The 19,664-nt window shown below is 34.1% G+C and overlaps 1 protein-coding gene across 15 annotated transcripts in view; it reads left to right on the plus strand.

The window, feature by feature from the left end:
- The window catches only part of SNCA (synuclein alpha), a 166,566-nt gene that overhangs the window by 37,049 nt on the left and 109,853 nt on the right, over window positions 1-19,664 (plus strand). For all 15 annotated transcript variants that reach the window (XR_005382856.1, XR_005382860.1, XR_005382853.1 and 12 more), the window contains one exon: window positions 5,227-5,369. Coding sequence is in view for 6 of the 15 variants with exons in the window: in XM_038582140.1 (XP_038438068.1) it covers window positions 5,227-5,369 (143 nt within the window). In the remaining 9 variants the exon portion in view is untranslated. The remainder of the gene's footprint in view (window positions 1-5,226; window positions 5,370-19,664) is intronic.

Genomic DNA, 19,664 nt, shown 5'->3' on the forward strand with positions numbered 1-19,664 from the left:
TTATTTGGTTGTACTGAATGACATGTCTTTGAAGACACTTTAAAAAATAGATGTTGATAAAATCTTAATTTTTTTTCCTCATGAAAGTATAGTATAAAGAAATTCCAATTATTGGAGATTTTCTGAAAGTTTTGATTCTTATAAACAGAAATTTGTTACATGATAATGAACACAACTAATTTCAACATATTATAATTTAAATTTCTATATCAAAATGTTTTATAATATAAATTTATTTTCCTCAGATATATAATTTGTACCACTCAAAGCTAGATCTTCTTAACTTTATGATTGTGTTTAATATGAAAGGTTAGAGTTACTGTAACTATTTGAAAAGTTGGTGCCCCATTTTCTTTCTGAGATTTCACTTTTGAGTTAGTCAAATTAAATCTAATTATTGAAGATAATGAATAAATTACAGAGTACACAAAATTTCTTTTTAATGCATTCATAATCATTTATTGAGTATCTGCTGTGAAATACTATAAAGAAAAATAACAGGATCTCTGATTTTAATGGACTCCAAGTAGACTGGTGGTGGTGGAGAGGCACATTGGAAAATGAATAATTCTGGCACAATGCAAAAAGTTCAATAGCAGAGATATATCTAAAATTTTCTGAGATCACAGAAGGATGAACAGGACACTTGTTGGGAGGAAGGTTTTTAATATGGAATTTGACAGTTGAGGTGGGTTTTAATAACAGCTTGAATTTGCTAGGCAAACAGATAGGGAGGTATCTGAGAAGGATTGACGCTTCTGGCCAGATGGAGCTAGATGAATGAAATTGGGAAGACTGGCACAATTAGGGTAAAACATAAAATATTATGCTATCAATTAGTTGGAAGGAAAGTATCGCCTTTGATCCTAGTTATGAGGTCTTTTTCCTTAAAAATGAATATCATTTATTAGAAACAGTATAAAAGGGCTTAACAGTGGGGAATAGGGGCTCAAGGTAACTGGATAATCCACTAGATAAATCAAGTCCTACAGATATATTTTAAATCGTATCTATTATCGCTACATGTACACTGTCATTTTGTAAGGTAACTAATTTGCTTGCTTTTACAATGATAAAATCTGATGAAGTTATATTAAAGGACAAAGTGCATTTTACTGTGAAGTTTATGTGCATTACAAATAAATTAATGTGTATAAATATACAAAGAATGGTCTAGATATATAGAAATAACTTTTTGTGGCTTGTAGAAAAATCATGAGTCTGTAAAAAGATCAAAATTTATTCTTGTCTTTGAGATCATCTAACAAGAAAATGTTCATTTTTCAAGCAAAATTTTCTATTCATGTTCTTGGAAAAGAAAAAAAATGACAAGTTAAAGCCCATAATTCACTATTTTTAAAGGATCAACATTCTGGAAATGTTTAAAAACATGAAATAACTTCTCACTGGCATTTAAATTGAACTTTGCATTGGGAATAACCATAACTTGTTAGGAGACATCAACCATATCCCCAGAAGTGGCAAAAGGCAAATATCAAGCAATACCTTCTGGTGACTTCCTGATTTTAGAATCTAGGGTCACTTCAGCTTCCCTACATTGCCCAGAATTGAAGAGTAAGCATCTGTTCTTACATACTACCTCACTTCCATAACCTGCTCTTTGAAACTCAGTTGTCTTGTCCGCATACTCAGTCATTGGCCTTCTCCAATGGGTGACACACAATCTATTCAATTATCATATGACTAGCATACAACATTTGCCAACTTAACAACTGACAGTGCAGCTCATCTAGTTAGTTCCTCAGGCTGGGCTTTATCTGCAGAGGATGTATGCAAGCATAAAGCATAACCCCCCCCCCCCCAAAAAAAAAGATGTCTCGGTTTGCTTAGGAGGGAGCCTGAAGAAAAATATCATTCAAAATCCCCAAATCCTGAAATCTGGGAAAAAGGCAGAAAAAGAGTTTGTGAGACAAAAAGAGAAGAGGATAATATTATGTAGATGGACATAAGAGATGCATGATGCAGGCTTTTTGAGTATGAATGTTATAAGGTTTAGATGAATAGAGGTTTTATTTCTCTATTGACATTGAGATTAAGAGCAGAAGCTCATCTGTTTTTTCATAGAACTCTTCATTTAATTGAAACAAACCTTTTTTTCATTGGAGTTTCCTTTATTTGGCAATTGCATGGAGGTAATTATAGAAAGATTGATTCAGTAATTATATCATATGGTCTTGGAGAATTTTTGATATGAAATTAAATCTTCTTCCAAATGTAATCCCAGACTATTTACACTGTCTTCTCTAAATTTTTAACTTATTTAAAAAAATCTACTGAATCACCATATTGTATATTGTTTTATGAAAAAAATTGTTTTATGAACATTAAGTATGACCATTTTCATACTTAATGTCTAGCTCCTTTTTTTTTTACCATTTATATTGTTCAAAAATCAATCTTTTTATTAAAAATCCTGTCTCAACCACTTGAAGTTTGATAAAAGGATTAAAATTTCTTTATAACCATCCATTACTCTATTGTTATTTTTTTTTTTTTTGGCTTTTTAAGTTCTTTAATTTTAATTCCAGTTAGTAAGCATAGAGTGTTATATTAGTTTCAGGTATACAATATAATGATTCAATAATTCTATGCATCACCTGGTACTCATCACAAGTGCACTCTTTGACCCCTATCACATTGAACCCTTCCCTCCTGATAACCACCAGTTTGTTCTCTATAATTGAGAGTCTGTTTCTTCATTTGTCTTTCTCTCTCTTTTCTTTTCCTTTGTTCATTTGTTTTGTTTCTTAAATTGCACATGTGATAAATAAATAAATTCCACATATGGGTGAAATCATGTATTTGTCTTTCTCTGACTTATCTCACTTAGCATTATATTCTCTAGCTCAATCCATGTTGTTGCAAATGGCAACATTGTTATGGCTGAATAATATTCCATTATATTTATATGTCTATATATCTATGTATCTATATCTATCTATAGATATCTAGATAGATATCTATATATAGAGATTGATTAAAATCTATAGATAGATCGATAGATATATCGATTTATATAGATATAAATTACATCTTCTTTATCCATTCATCAATAAATGGACACTTGGACTGCTTGCATATCTTAATTATTGTAAATAATGCTTCAATGAACATAGGGGTGCATATATCCCTTTCAATCAGTATTTTCTTATTCTTTGGGTAAATACCCAGTAGTGGATCTTAGGGAAGTACTATATTTAATTTTTTTAAAATTTTTATTTATTTATGATAGTCACACACACACAGAGAGAGAGGCAGAGACATAGGCAGAGGGAGAAGCAGGCTCCATGCACCGGGAGCCCGACGTGGGATTCGATCCCGGGTCTCCAGGATCGCGCCCTGGGCCAAAGGCAGGCGCTAAACCTCTGCGCCACCCAGGGAGCCCTATATTTAATTTTTCGAGGAACTTTCATACTGCTTTCCACAGTGGCTGTACAAGTTTGCAATCTTACCAACAGTTCAGGAGAGTTCTTTTTTCTCTACATCCTTGTCTTGTTATTTTGATTTTAGCCATTCTGAGATGTGTGAGGTAATACCTCCTTGCGGTTTTGATTTGCATTTCCCTGATGATAAGTGATGTTGAGCATCTTTTCATGTGTCTTTTGGCCATCTGGATGTCTTCTTTGGGAAAATGTCTATTTATGTCTTGTGCCCATTTCTTAACTGGCTTGTTTTTTGGGTATTGAGTTTGATAAGTTCTTTATAGATTTTGGATACTAACCATTTATCAGTTAAGTCATTTGTAAACATCTTCTCCTATTTAGTAGTTGCCTTTTAGTTTTGTTGAGTGTTTCCTTTGCCGTGAAGAAGCTTTCCATTTTGATGTAGTACCAATAGTTTATTTTTCCTTTTGTTTCCCTTGCCTCAGGAGATGTATCTAGAAAGATGCTGCTATGATCAGTGTCAGAGAAAATACTACCTTTGCTCTCTTCTAGGATTTTTATGGTTTCAGGTCTTGAGCATAGGTCCTTAATCCACTTTGGGTTTGTTTTTATGTATGGTGAAAGAAAGTGGTCTATTTTTTTTGTATGTTGCTGTCCAGTTTTCACATTACCATTTGTTTAAAGGACTTTTTTTATTGCATATTTTTTCCTCCTATGTCAAAGATTAATTGACCATATAATTGTGGGTTTATTTCTTGGCTTTCTATTCTGTTCCATTGATCTAAATGGCTCTTTTTGTGTCAATACCATACTGTTTTGATCACTTTAGCTTTGTAATATAACTTGAAGTCCAGAGTTGTGATACTTCCAGCGTTGCTTTTTCTTTTCAAGGTTGCTTTAGCTATTTGGGGTCTCTTTCAAATTTTAGAATTGTTTGCTCTAGTTCTGTTAAAATTTCTGTTGGTATTTTGATAAGAATTGCATCAAATGTGTAGATTGCTTTGGGTAGTATAGACATTTTAACAATATATATTTTTTTTAATCCATAAGCATGGAATGTCTTTCCATTTCTTTGTGTTGCCTTCAATTTCTTTCATCAATGTTTTTATAGTTTTCAGAGTACAGGTCTTCAACTTCTTTGGTTAGGTTTATTTCTACATATCTTATTATTTTTGGTGCAATTGTAAATGAGATCATCTTAATTTCTCTTTCTGCTGCTTTATTGTTGGTGTATAGAAATGCAACAGGTTTCTATAGATCGATTTTGTATCCTGTGACTTTACTGAATTAATTTATCAGTTCTATTAATTTTTGGTAGAGTTTTTCAGGTTTTCTGCTTATAGAATTATGTCATCTATATTGTTCATTTCTGATGGTAATGTGAGCACATATGTGTTATATGACTCAGAAGGTGTGGTGAAAATGAATATGCTGATTTAAGAATTGGCATTGAAAATGAAATAAAGAAATAAATACCTGATACTACAATAGCGTACTTGTGATCATTGCCTTTCCCTAAACTTTCCTTAATAATATGTTAACTAAACATCAATTGCTCAAAGGCTCTAAATTTGTGGTCATTACACTTGAAGCACGTGTTAATATCTGCATGATTACAGCAACATACCTTAGCGAAGATTTAATGTTTGTCTAAATGATACTCACTTAAAAATCTCTGAGGCTTTTATTTCTTCTGACACTTCAGTTGTTTATAATATGTGCAAATACAGGTCTTTAAAAGTTGACAGCTAGTGGAAGTGAAATTATTTTAAGTCCCTGTTGTTCCATTGTCCCTTAATCTGTTGTTCTGGATTTATCCCAGTGGCTGAGAAGACCAAAGAGCAAGTGACAAATGTTGGTGAGGCCGTGGTGACAGGGGTGACAGCAGTAGCACAAAAGACAGTGGAGGGAGCAGGGAGCATCGCAGCTGCTACTGGCTTTGGCAAAAAGGATCAGTTGGGCAAGGTATGGTTGCATACATTTTATGTTATATTTTTAAAGTCTTAGGATCACAGTGCATTTTCATGGAAGGCATTAGGCAAGAATAAGATGCTTAGGGCGGGCTGATTGACTCTCTTCTCATAAAAAAAAAAGGACTACTTTTATGTGGGTATTCTTTTTGGAGGTATTAACACAGATAAATGCCATGAAAATTGTACAGTAATCATGATTGTTTCATTTTCTGGAATACAGTTAATGAAATGAACAATGTAATAAATATCCAAAGAACAGTGACATTTCAGAAAGAATGGGTGCTTTCAGCATAGCTATGAATCTTGCAATCTCTCTTTGTTGGAATATAACAAATGCTTTGTGTCCAACTGATAAATTGTCAAATTGAAGATCTTTCGCTTGATTTCTTTATAATGACATCATCTCTTATTAAATGGCACTTTTGCTTATCACATAACAGTTCATTTGCAAATATATGTTTGTGGAGACTGAGAGTCAAATTGTATACCAATCAGAGATCATGATTTTGGGGTGATTTTTAAATTCTCCAAAGAAATTTGACTGCATTTATTGACAAATATGAGACTCTAGTAAGATTATTCAAAAAATATCATGACTGTCATTTTAAACAGGTAAGTTATAGAAAATGAGGTGTCAGCTGGAAGATGAGATTTCATAAATTTTGTGACCACAGCAGCAAAGATTTTTGCTGTTTCCCTGGCACCATGACCTCCTTGTTATTCCTTGAACAAATTGAGTACTCCCTTGCCCTGGCTCCTTCCCCTATCTGGAAAGTTCTTCCCCAAGGTTATATACTTGGTTCACTCCTTCATCTCCTCAGATCTGTGTTAAATGACACCTTTTCAGTGAGTCCTACTCTAACCTATTTGAGATTGAAAACACTCTCCTCACCTCTTGTGTTCCCTATCTCCCTACTCTTTACTTTTTCCATTTACATTGAAGCATGTATCGCCTTAAAGAGTCATAAGTATCTTATTTTTTAAAAAATATTTTATTTATTTGTTTATTTATGAGAGAGAGAGAGGGAGAGAGAGAGAGAGAATGCTGTGCATGGGGGTGGGGCAGAGGGAGGAGAGAGAGAATCTCAAGCAGACTTCCCACTGAGCCCTGAGATCAATGACCTAAGCTAAAATCAAGAGTTGGGCACTTAACAGTTGAGCCAGCCAGGTGCCCCAACTTACTTCTTACATATGTTGTTTATTATTTTATTTGCACCCTACTAAAATATAAACCCCAGGAAGGTGGAATATATCTTTGTTCACTGATATTTCACAAGTGTCTAGAAGAGTACCTGACACATGGTAGATAATTAGAAATATTTTTTTCTGATAATTAGAAATATTATATATATATAAAAAATATATATAAGAAATAAGAAATATTATATATATATATATATATATAAGAAGGAAAGGAAAGAAGGAATAAGTATAAGCAGAGTGACTTTTATTTCTGTGTCTAATAATTACATGCATTGCATAGCAACTGTGGCTATTTATCTGAAAGTTATCATTGAAATGGTTTTGTAAGAAATATTTTGAATACTATAAGAAAGTAGCTTTAATTGCTGGCAAACTACTCTAGATTGTTTCTACCCCATGTAATTCTATTTGGCAGGCCTGCCTTGATGGATCATTAAAACATTGATTTATAAAAAGGCAGGACTAAAAGTCTGGGACATACAGAGATTTATCATATGTATTTATATCATCTGGGCAATTGATGCTAGTTATGGAAAATCTGAGCTGGGCTTCTAGTGTAGTTCTTCAGCTAACACTTAAGTGTATGGTTAATGATAGTAGTATTCCTTTGTGTAGATATCCTCTTATTACCTGTGCTAATAATTATACAAATTTCTATTTTCTGTCTGACTTTATAAATTATATTTATAGCTTTATTACATTTCAAAATTAGGAGGGACCTCAGGCATTAGTACAGAGGCAATTAGCTTGTTTAATGTCCCAAGTGCTTCTGACAGTCTAATAGAAACGATGGATTCTTCTCAGGAATACACACAATAAAGGCTTAGGGGGGACCTGGAAAGCCCATCAACAGACAAAGTCCATGATTTAGACCAATCCTGTGATTGTACAGATAAGGAAAACAGAATCTACAGAGGGGGAGTGAGCAGTCCAAGGTCACATGGCTGATTGTAATTAACTAGATGCTCATACTGCTTTTCCATCTATGTCACTTCCCCAAGCACTTCCTCAAAATCTACCTTCCTTTTGTTTTTTTATAAACTGAATTACAGACAACCAGATTTAACTGGAAAAATTCTATGCTTCAGAATATTAAGAAACGAGGGAAACATGTACAAACCCCTTCTTACCCCTATTTAAGGCATACTATGTAAATTGCAAATAAGGCATGAGAGTGCTTCATTTCTTACAAAATTGGGCTTTTTTTTGCTTTTCTAAAAACATTCCAATTTAATAATTTAAAGCAGAAATCTAATGATATGACAAAATTAACTATTTGGAGATATTTTTCTTACGGGTACTTACAAGTTCTTCCATATTTTTAATATGAAAATGAAGCCATAAAACCTAGAAATTGCAGCATAGTTATAGAAAAAAAAAACACATTAAACTGAGAGTTTAAATGGCTGATTTTCATCCCTGCTCTGTCATCAATAGGCTGAATGACCTTTTGAGGATCTCCTAAGACTCTTTCTCATATAATGAGAAACTATACCAGAAAATCGTTAAAGCCCAATTTAGCAGTGATGTTCTGAGTTTCCATTTAACTCAAGGAGGATGCTAATAATCTTTTCTTTGTGGCCATATCTATGAAATGCCAAAAATGCTAGAGAGTTTAGATAAAATCTTTCAATTTATTCATTATGAGATTTGAAGTAATGTAATTTCATCATTCAAACTCTGATCAAAATGATTCTGGTAAAGGGAAATAAGTAAATTATTGTTGCTTTAACTACTTGTTAATAACTCCATTGATGTACTCACTCTTTATTCAAGAAATAAAGCTTGCTCACTATGTGTCAGAAACTTTGTTAGATATTGCAGTTAAAATGGTGAGAAAACCATACACAGTTTTTGTCTTCATAGAGCTTATCATCTGGTGACAAAGATAATAATAATCATCTAATTACCACACAAGAAGTATGCCGTTCTAAACTATGAAATGCTATGGAGTACATAATGCAGAGAGTATCCCAGCTAGTATGGGGTAGGGATAAGGGAGAGCATTACAAAAACTTCTCTGAGGAAGTGATGTTTTCATTGAGATCTAGAAAAGTGACTGGCAATTAATAAACAAGTGGGAGGTAGAGGAAAAACATTACAGGCAAAAATAACAACATGAAGAAACCTCATGTGGTAGAAGACCATGGCAAGTCCAAGAGGACTGTAGCCAGAGCCACAGAAAATAAGGTAGAAGAAGCTGGAGAGATAAGTAGGGTCACATTCTGGTTGACCATGTTGAGAATGTTGGTCTTTAAGAATGAAGGAACCTATTGAAAATATTTAAGCAAGGATGTCAGGTTATAACTTCACATGTTGAATAGATGTCTCTACTTGCCTGGTAGGAAACAGATTAAAGGGAAAGAAGAGTGGAAACCAGGGATGAGTTAGTGGGCTGTGATGGAAAGAAGAGATGACTGTATACTCTAAGGTGTAGGTGGGGAAGAGAAAGAAATAGATTAATTTAAAGACTATGTAGGAGTTAATATCAACAAGATTTGGTAGTACATTTCATGAGACTTGGGGGAAGAGGGATGTGGTTAGCAGGACTATTGGATGTTAGCTCTTTGAAATGGATTAATGGCTGTGCCATTCTCTTGGCAGTTGGTGCCTGTCTTAAATATCAGCAACAGTGCAAAAGGAGTGGCTACATTGATGTTTAGCCCTTTGAGGGTATTTGGCCCATTACTCCCTGATTGATAGTGGAACAAATCTTTTTTTCTTTCATTCCCCCCCTGCCCCTCCTCTCCCCTCCCCTTACCCCCTCTCCTCACCCCTTCTTGCCTGCCTTCCTTCCCTTTTTTTTTTTTCTTTCTTCCCTTTGGTGTTTTCTTTTTCTGTTTTTTAAACCAAGAGCTCTAATAGCTCATTTTGATTTTTCTGTTTTTATTTGCTAAATTTATCACTTTGGGGATGTTTGCTTTGGTGTGTTCTATCTCCTTTTGATGTTAACAGAGAGATATGATGATATCTAGATATTTTTTAAATTTGACTTTCATATGACTGAAGCTATCTTTAGTAATAATTTCTAATTATAAGACATTAGATTAAAGGACAAATAGGATGTCTTGAATTTTAAGAATTTGCTTTATCAAATATTATTAGCTTCTCTACTGAATACATTAGAATAGTGCATCTACTGATCTATATATTTTTACCTGTGTGCACACAAGCTATACAACTCATTTCCTGAAGCTCATTCACTTGATTGGCATGGTAGAAACAGGCTGCAAATGTATTGGCAGAAATGCTCAAGTTTTAAGTTCAAACAGTGATGTTATATAGACAAAATTTGTTTCCTACTTTTTTTTTTTGTTTCCTACTTATATTGAGAACAAATTATCTGCTTGTACCAAGACTATTATAGATAAGCATAATGAGTAAGAGTTTTTCTGTAGTACATCTGTGTTTGAAATATATAGCTAGTAACTGCAACACTTAGTCCATTCCAACTGCTTAACAGTGCTTTGCATGTGATTACTGCTCAAATAAATCCTTACTGAACAAATGAGCATTTCTTTAGTGCTACTGGAATGCGCTAGAAGAGTTGGATCCTTAGTGTCCCTGAGGTCTGTACTTCCATAATTTTTTTCCTATTATTTGTAGAGAGTAAAAGTTCTACACATAACGTAGAGCCACTGCCTGAGAAATAGTACAGCAGTCAGCTTCATTATCACATCCCATTTTAGGCACTGACCTATCTACATGGAAATTAATAGGTTTTATTCAAGTAATAGGCTTGAAATATTCCACTTCATCTGTTCATTTTTTTTCTTCAGAATTAGAGTGAAGTTCCTAAGCAGTGCCACTTTGAAAAAATTAGATCAGATTATAAGAAATTTTTACTATCCCCACACAGTTATCCAGCAAATACTGATTTCAGATGGATAGAAGCACGTATACTCTGTGCTCTGGCCTTCATTTGTAAGAGGATAGTTAACCAAGTGTGTACTAGAGGAGTAAAACAGAGCAGGAATGAAAATATCAGGTTTGACATATTTTATAACATTTAAGTGTCCTCCTTACTTCCTTTGACTTACCAGAGCTATCATGTTTAGCTTGATGCAGACTTATTTTTAAATGCTTGAATATTATAGACCTACTAATTAAATAATCATATGATGGATATTGACATCAGCTAATTCATTTATACTGATTTCACAAATAAGCCAAAAATCACAGGCCATCTTTCAGATTTCTTTGAAGAAGCATATACATATCATAGGTGTAATCTTAATACTGTATTGTTAATAACAAGGTAACAAGAGATGTCAATGTTAGTGAAATATTCTGATTTACAGTTTATTCTCCTTAAGTGTTTTTTAATCATAGATATATTCTCTCAAATAATTAGAAGTATGAGTCTTGCTTTTGTGCTTGACCTCTGAAGATAACCAACATTACTGTTAGTTATAGTTAAGCCTAAGCCAAAAGCTTGGTGGCACAGGGAATTGCCTGATTTGTATTTGTGGTGGGAGTGGCACATACTATTAATAATGTTGTAATCTTTGGCTAAAGCATGTCATAATAAAAGAAAAAAACCTAATTGACCTGATTGGTTTGTTTTTAACATGTATATAATTAGCAATATTTTTCAATGTGATATGTAAAAATACATATTTTAGGCTCATATGAAAGTCTACTATTACATAGAATCTCTACTTAGAAACACATCTATAATGATGGGCTTTCTTTGTATCTAATATTTCAGTGGGTTGAGGATGGATGAATCACGATTCCAAATTCCCCTTAATATTGTAAGGTTGTAAATGGGAAAGTTCACAATAACTATATATAAAGTTAAAAGAAACTTAGGCTTATTATTCAGTTATTTAATGGGTACTTTATATATGCTGGACACTCAGGCACTCTAAGGAATACAGAGGTGAATAACACATGTATGACTCTTACTTTCAAGAAATGTGGTCTAAGCACAGCAACGACATATGTACCCCAGGGTGAAAAAGGAAATTTCTGTTTTTTGAGAATTTGTATGTATCTGTAACACATATATATCAATCATAGGGAAAAAAATGCTTTTTGTTAGGAATGAGAGAGACCTATACTTTCAATAAATATTACACTTTAAATTTTGTTTTTGTCAGCAGATTATGAAATTGCCTCACACGCAGAGAAAACTGCCACAATATTTTACTTTTCAGACAGAAACATAAAAATATTTCTTTTTTTTCATAAAAATATTTCCACCTGAGTCCTAGCACCAGCAGTTAATAATGTGTAAGCATTATAACCCCATGATATATACATGACTACAAATCCAATTTCAGTCTTCAAAAAACCAATTGTGATAGTAGTTTTGTTTGTTAGAAAATGTATTATAGGAAGAATGTGATAGAACTGCTTCAAGGCACACCAGCAAACAGCTTTAACTCATATTTGTGAAATTGGCTCATTCCTTCATAAATGCTTAATATGAATTAAAATTCTACTGAATGCGGGGATCCCTGGGTGGCTCAGCGGTTTGGCGCCTGCCTTCGGCCCAGGGCGTAACCCTGGAGTCGCAGGATCAAGTCCCATGTCAGGCTCCATGCAAGGAGCCTGTGTCTGTGCCTCTCTCTCTCTCTCTCTCTGTCTCTCATGAATAAATAAAATCTTTAAAAAAAAATTCTACTGAATGCAATGTGAGAGGAATGACCATATTTTATGAACCAGTCTTCACTTGGTTCATGTGGCTAACATCTATTGCTAATATCCTTTCACATGCAAAGAAAAGATGATATTTGATAGTTTCATGGATCAGATATTATTATATAAAGAATGATTTCAAATTTAAGTGTTTTCATTTTAAACCTCTGTTACCATCTGAGCCATATTTCCACCTTATAATTCAATGGAAAACCTTGAAAAAGAATACCAATATGTTTAGGTGACAGGAATAAAGGGGATAGATATTTATTTATTATGACATGCAGTGGTTGTCTCCCAAACTTCAATGATAATCAGCTTTTTTGTTTCTAAAAAGTAAGAGTAATTTTATTTTTTGCTGCTTCAAATATAGGCTTTTAGTTTTCCTATTTTCAGGGAGATATTTAATGGTGGTGTTTGCTTTATCAAGAGAAAATAGACATTCAAAATACACAAAAATCTAGGACAAAATATGTTTACTTGAATTCAAAGCAACAGAAATAAGGTAAATGAGATGCCAATTGTGTTTTGCATGTAAATATATAATTATAGAACTAGAGTTGAATGATACATCTCATCAACCCAATTGTTGCGCAATGAGGAGAAAATGAGCAATTTGTCAATTCAAATAGCAGGTAATTCTTTTATAAGAAATTTTATCAAAACTTTGCAAAACATATAAATGTTTAAGTTACAATTTAAATATTTTCTCTTTATCAGGTGATTCTAGAATTACACAGTTATTTTGAAAATTCTCAAAGTAGTATTTATTTATTATTATTATTTTTAAAGATTTTATTTATTCATGAGATACACAGAGGGAAAGGCAGAGACATAGGCAGAGGGAGAAGCAGGCTTCCTGCGGGGAGCCTGATGCAGGACTTGATCCCAGGACCCAGGATCCCAGGATCATGGGCAGACACTCAACCATTGAGCCATCCAGGTACTCCTCAAAGTAGTATTTAATTCTTAATGAGACTATAGTATACATTAATACAGGGAAAACTAAGCTAGAAATTATGTTTGTTGAATAAACAACTGAATGAATGAATAAAAAAGTTTTTTTTTTAAAGGAAATTTATATTTTATCTTCCTGATTAGACATGGAAACTGTCTTACTCTTCTTTAGTGTTCTTTACACTGCCAAAAAACAGTAAATCTATTTGGAACTCAATTCATAAGAATGAATTCAGTTGGCAGCTTTGTGAATTGTGAAGAATAATATGAACTTTTAATTTAAGAATTTTAGAATTTAAGATTTTTTAAAAAAATTTTTATTTATTCATGATAGGCAGACAGTGAGAGAGAGAGAGGCAGAGACACAGGCAGAGGGAGAAGCAGGCTCCATGCACCGGGAGCCTGACGTGGGATTTGATCCCGGATCTCCAGGATCGCGCCCTGGGCCAAAGGCAGGCGCCAAACCGCTGCGCCACCCAGGGATCCCTAGAATTTAAGATTTTAATAGAATTTAACTGTCTGACAAGCCATAATAGCAAATTACCTCCAATTTATATGTATATATTTATGTATATGTATGTATGTATGTATTTGTGTGTGTGTGTGTGTGTATACTTTATCCTATTTGTTGGAAATCTAAAGAGTGGAGAATTGCCCTTTCAATATTTCTACTTCATGCTACCGGAGTTTTCTCAGCATGTATATACCATTTTGTTTTAAAGGTCTAGTTTTTGGTGAGTAGATTGTGTATTATTTGCTATCTAGTGAAACTGGAGAAGGCATGTGCTCTTACTAATGGTCACTGAGTTAGGGATTAATACATTTGTCATGCAAAGCACACAATGGAATTAAAAATGTTTCATCTTTAAAAAAACCCTTCATCTTTAATTAACATTATGACATATGTAAAGTAGGCACTTTTAAAAAATAATCTCAACTAAATACTAATAACTGCTTAACCTAATGATCCTTTCATAGTGTTCTTCCTGCAAAGGAAAACTAACACTTGTGAGTTTAAAACAAAAGCATTTCACAAGTTTTCTAATTAAAGCTGATCTATATCTGTTCTTTGACTCATCATAATAGCCAGCTGGCCTTTATCATTATACTGGGTTCCTGGTTTATCTACGTCATTTGATTTGGTCATGTGTATAGGAAAAGCATGGCTTAGTATGCAGGGCATGAGCCTTAAGTCAGGGAACGTGGAATTGGTCTTGTGTTTCTCCCTCTGCTAGATGATGTCATCTCACCCCTCTAAGCACAGATTTTCTCATCTGTGAAAAAGAAGTGTTGGATTAAATTAGTTCAGAATGTTTTGAGTATGTTTAATGGCTTGAATTTTAGGCCAGTTTGTTCAATTACACATTGCCAGACCTCTGGAAACTCATTTAACCTTTCTAAACCAAAACTCTCTATAACTGGCCAGCCACTGAACAGTCAGTGTGAATGAAATGATGTCACATAGACAAAAGATAAACAATCAATTGTGATATGTTATACAGTGAGGACATTTTGTTAAGAAGAGCCTGCATTTTCTTTGAATTGTGTTGGGTATATGATTATAGGTCTTGTTCATATGTAAGCAAATTGTAAACACAGAAAGTGGAAAAACCATTCAATGAACATCCTACTTTATTTAGCTAAACACAGGGAAGTCACACTACTATTATTTTTCCTTTGATTTCTCCATTGTGTTCTATTGAATATTACACACATGTAATTAGAAAGACATAATTTCAGGAAGCACTAGAGTAAACAAAATTAAAAAAATTTTCTTTTAAGTGGAAGAAAATCCCAGAGCCCTAATATCTTGTTAGAGGTAGAGTTGCAGTCTTATCTAATGTCTTCTTAATACCAAACCCATGGAGAGTGGGTCTGGCTGGATATTTAGTGGAAGGCAGATTTGAAATGCCGCAGGCTGACTGACACTGTCCCTACTCACTCTTTTTGTCCTTTTCTTAATAAGACTAGTGTTTAGTCCAGGGTTAGAGTACTTAGAGATCCTCAAGACTAAGCATCTCATATCTAAATTGTATTCTTTTATAGCTATTTTCTGTAAGATCTCTTGGAGAAGTCCAAAGAAGTGACTTTCTTCATTCGTATGAAGCTTTTGTACCAAATCCTGATGAAGCTCCCTTCTGACCTGAATAAGAAATAGGTTTAAGAATTGGCTGTGGCATTTTGGCACCCCTTCACTTATACTCAAAGGCAGGAAAGTCTCTTGATGGAAAGGAGGCCAGAGAGCTTTTTTTCTGAAGCAATTTTCTACACCAGAACTTTCTATAATGGAACAATTCCAGAGGTGGTATAATCGTAAGCTTCTCTTACTTTGACATCTTCATAACAGGCACTAAGGCTTAGTTCATAATCTTTAAGGGCTTGCATTGAATCTTATTTTAGTTATTTCCAGTGTAAAACAGTCTCATTGTTATAAATATTCAACCAAATACAAGATTTATTTGTTACCAGAGCTTGACATGAGCTCAAAGCTTCCTTTCCCCAAGTTTGCTTGAAAATGGGATGATATGTCTGCAAAGGGGGAAAGAAGGAGGGATAATGATAGCAATATCCTTGCTTTTGATCAGGCCTGGTTTTCATTCAGCACAGCCACTAATATCCTGGGGTGCCTCTCTGATGTGGATGTTCTATGGTCTAAATGTGTCCACCTGTCCCCTTGTAACTTCAGGGGTCAAGGACAACCATGCTCTCCTGCCACTCCCTGCCTCTGTCCTCCAGACTTGGCCACTAGAGCCTGTCTACTCTTCTTTCTGCCTGATCTGGATGCAGGGAAACCTAGGAATCTCTGCCACACCAGCCTCAACTCTCAGGAATCATGGCCTGTGGGGGTGAGGGGACCAAGATTAAACCCTCCAGCTTGGTATGTCAGCCCCCCATGTCTCTGTGGTTATTTGTTCATACTCTGTAATCACTGGGAAAACTAACAGATCCTGCTCTTCAGGAAGAGTCCCACCAAGGGATGAGATGTGAGCCTTCCCAAGCTCATGAGTTGCCACTAGTCTCTATAGAGAAAGTTTCAGGGGAAAAATAGATTCTGATGCTCCACCAATACTTTTCTTCACATCTATTTCTATGGAAATCTCTCTCCTCTTTCTTTTTAAACTTTATTGATGAAAAAATAATGAAGGGGCCAACACTTGAAAATTTATAATTTAGTTTCATTGTCTCAACTGTAACCTTATTTCATACCAATCCTTGTGCCTCCTGTTTAGATATGAAATAGGGAATTACCTATTACAGCTTTTATCCGATGTCACTGTGCCCTCAGTGGGTGTTTCACATTTCTAATAACTTTATGTGAGAGATGTCCATTCAATCACCAACAATATGGTTGGAAAATAAGTTGATACAAATCATTCCTGAGGACATGCTAGAAATCTTTATTAAAAGATTGAACTTGTGGATATTCTTTGACAGTTTTACTTCCAAGAATGTAAATGATCATAAATTTAAATATAAGGATATTCATCTCAGCTTTGATTATAATGTTAAGTTGAAAAAAAGTTAGACATTTGGCAGTAGGGTCTTAGATAAAGTTGATAAGGCCTAAGATATGGTTGATTCATACAGTGGTATATTAAAATGAACATACCACTGAGCAGCCATTAAAATGTTGGCATAGAAGAATAATTAATGGAATGGAAGGATGCTCTTGTTGCATTAAGTGAAAGAACAGATCACAAAACAAGATGAATAGTTTGTATAGTATTACCTATTTTCATTAAAAATAATATCTGTGTATGGTATGTATATATGTATGTATATATACATATATATATATATATAGAGAGAGAGAGAGCTCAGAGAGAGAGAGAGAGAGCGCTGAAGTAAATGCATCAGGCTGTCAGTTTTTCTCAATGGAGGACTCTCTACATTTCCAGCTGGTTAATATTTTGCTTTGGGGAGCCTTCTCATTCACTGTAGGAAGTGTCCCAGCCTTAGGCATTGCTTGTAAGATGCCAGTAATGTTTCCAAGGCATAACTGCAAAAAGTCCGCCCACATTGTCCTTGAGGAAACACTGCAATAGACCACTTCTGGGTCATGGATTACATTCATTTTATTGTCTCCTCTTGCTTATATTTTCTTCAATTTCCTTTAACAAGGATGTATTAAACTTATAACAAAAGCATAATAAATAGTATTTATAGTATTCCACTTTATTCAGCATTTATGTGAGTAGGCATTCTGCTACTTTGACCACAATTAGAACTTAAAGAGGTTAATTTTCCAACAAATTAGAAAAAATCAGCCTCATGGTTACTTAAAAGTACAGTTATATATTTGTTGTTCATTTACTATTTATTCACCAATTCATCTGGTCCATATTTGTTGAAGTCTTGCTGTGTGTAAGATGCTATGCCAGGCATTATCAGAAATATAGTGATATTCAAGACCAATTTCTTTTGCTACGTTAATGACATCTAGCTGTTAATCATGATGAGTATATGTAGGAGTTTCTTAGTCTATTATTGTTATAGATTTGAAGATTTCTCCCCCAACCTCCTTATCTACCCTTCATGTTTGAAGTAAGGCTGTCTCTGAGTGAGGTATCATAGCACTCATAGTCTCTTATTATTTCTCAGAAATAGAAGTCTGGTTATAGTCTTTCATTTATTTCTCTTGATCCCAATTATCAAGCCAAATTAAAATACTATTTCAGCAATTGTCTTTTTGCTATCAAATAATACTGGGTACTACATCCAAATTTCAAGATAAATTTTAACAAAGATTTTTCGAGGAGTAATGGGTTGCATTGCCTGAATGAATTTAATATTTTATTTGTTCTTTCATTTTGGCAAGTTTATCTGATCATGAGGGACCTTACAATTTGACTTTGCATAATTGTAATGCAAATCTTTTGGGCTCTGAGAAAGCTATCATTATCTTACATTCCTGTATCCTTAAAACTTAACCTTTCTCATTTTAATATGCTTTATCCACAGCATGCCCCAATCCCTAAGCTTGTGAATAACTTTTAATGTTTTTATTAACCTGATAACATAGGGAATTGTAAAATTATTCTTTTTGGTAAACTTAAAAAAATTTTTTTTGTTACTTTCTATTACAATTAGATAATCCATCCACAGTGTACAGTTTATTTTATATATGAATAAGGGCCTTGTACCTGGACTGAGAGGGCCTTTATAGTCTCTAGTTTTCCCTATAACCTCTGAATATCTCATTAGTAGGTACTGCCTTTTTGTCATAACTAGCAGATCTGATCATCTCACATTCCTAAGGTCACATTTTAAGATATATATTTGAACCTAGGAGTTTATTGAAACATAATAAGAATTGACTCATTGATGGACATATTCGAGATACATAGAATTCAGTTGCAAATAGAAATTTGAAACTAATTGATACCTTTAAAAAAAGAAACTGCAAAAGAATGACTTGGGAAGGGTAGCAGTTTATATTAATAATGTTTAGTATTGTATATGTGTGTGTATATATATATGAATGTGAGCATGGGGTGTGTGTGTGTAAAATGAAATTTGTAGCATTTTCTTTGGAAATCTACTTGATCTTTTTAGCGTTCAACTCTTTTATAAATGCATCTGCATTGATCTATCTTTGGAATCTATGAAATGGCCTTTGGCAGTACTGCCTTTGACATAATTTGGAAGTTACTAGCTCAATAAATTCTAGAAAATTAGCCAGTGGCTGTCTCCTACCCATAGAATCAAGCTCCAAGGCTTAATCTCATTATTCAAGACCCTATTTTATTTGGCCTCTCTTTCTTTTCAATCATATATTTCACAGTCATTCTACAGAACTCTTCAGTTTGAGCAGATCCCCAAGTATTTTCAAAATCTCTCTCAGTTACCTTAAACAATATGTAACTTTAACTCTGCTTTACCTCTGAGAAGGCTTTTATGCCCCCTGTCTAAATTTTATCAAGTCTAAACTGTCCAGCTCAAGCCTCCAGAACTACAAAAATCTTTCTCTATCTGCTGTAATACATCGTAATTTCATCTTTCTTAGCCTTCATAGCATTTGCAGATCTACCATTCACATTTAGTTACTTAGGTGAAAATACTGAAAGAATTTTTTCTGCTTTTTCTTTTACATTCTCCAGCCAATTCTTTATTATCTGTTCACCTGTATTTCACAATATGCCCAGATCTTACCATGGTTTCCTTCTCCACTGCCACCTCCTGAGGCCAGCTTTCCATCAGTTTTTCACGTAGACTCCTTCCCTAGCATCCTGAGTGACCTCCCTGCGTCTACTTAATTCAATCCAGTTACTCTGTTCTCCATCAGTCACAATAATTCTTTTGAAACAGAAACCAAAAAAAAAAAAAAAAAAAAAGGAAAAGAAACCAAATCATCCCTCCCCTGCTGTCACCCATCTAGTGGCTTCCTTTCACTCATAGAATAAAATTCAAATCCTTACTGTGGTTTACAGGCCCTACATTATGGCGATCTCATTAAGTCCTATGTCCTATACCTTTTCTC

This window comes from Canis lupus, chromosome 32, assembly GCF_011100685.1.
Source record: "Canis lupus familiaris isolate Mischka breed German Shepherd chromosome 32, alternate assembly UU_Cfam_GSD_1.0, whole genome shotgun sequence".
Classification (NCBI taxonomy): Eukaryota; Metazoa; Chordata; class Mammalia; order Carnivora; family Canidae; genus Canis; species Canis lupus.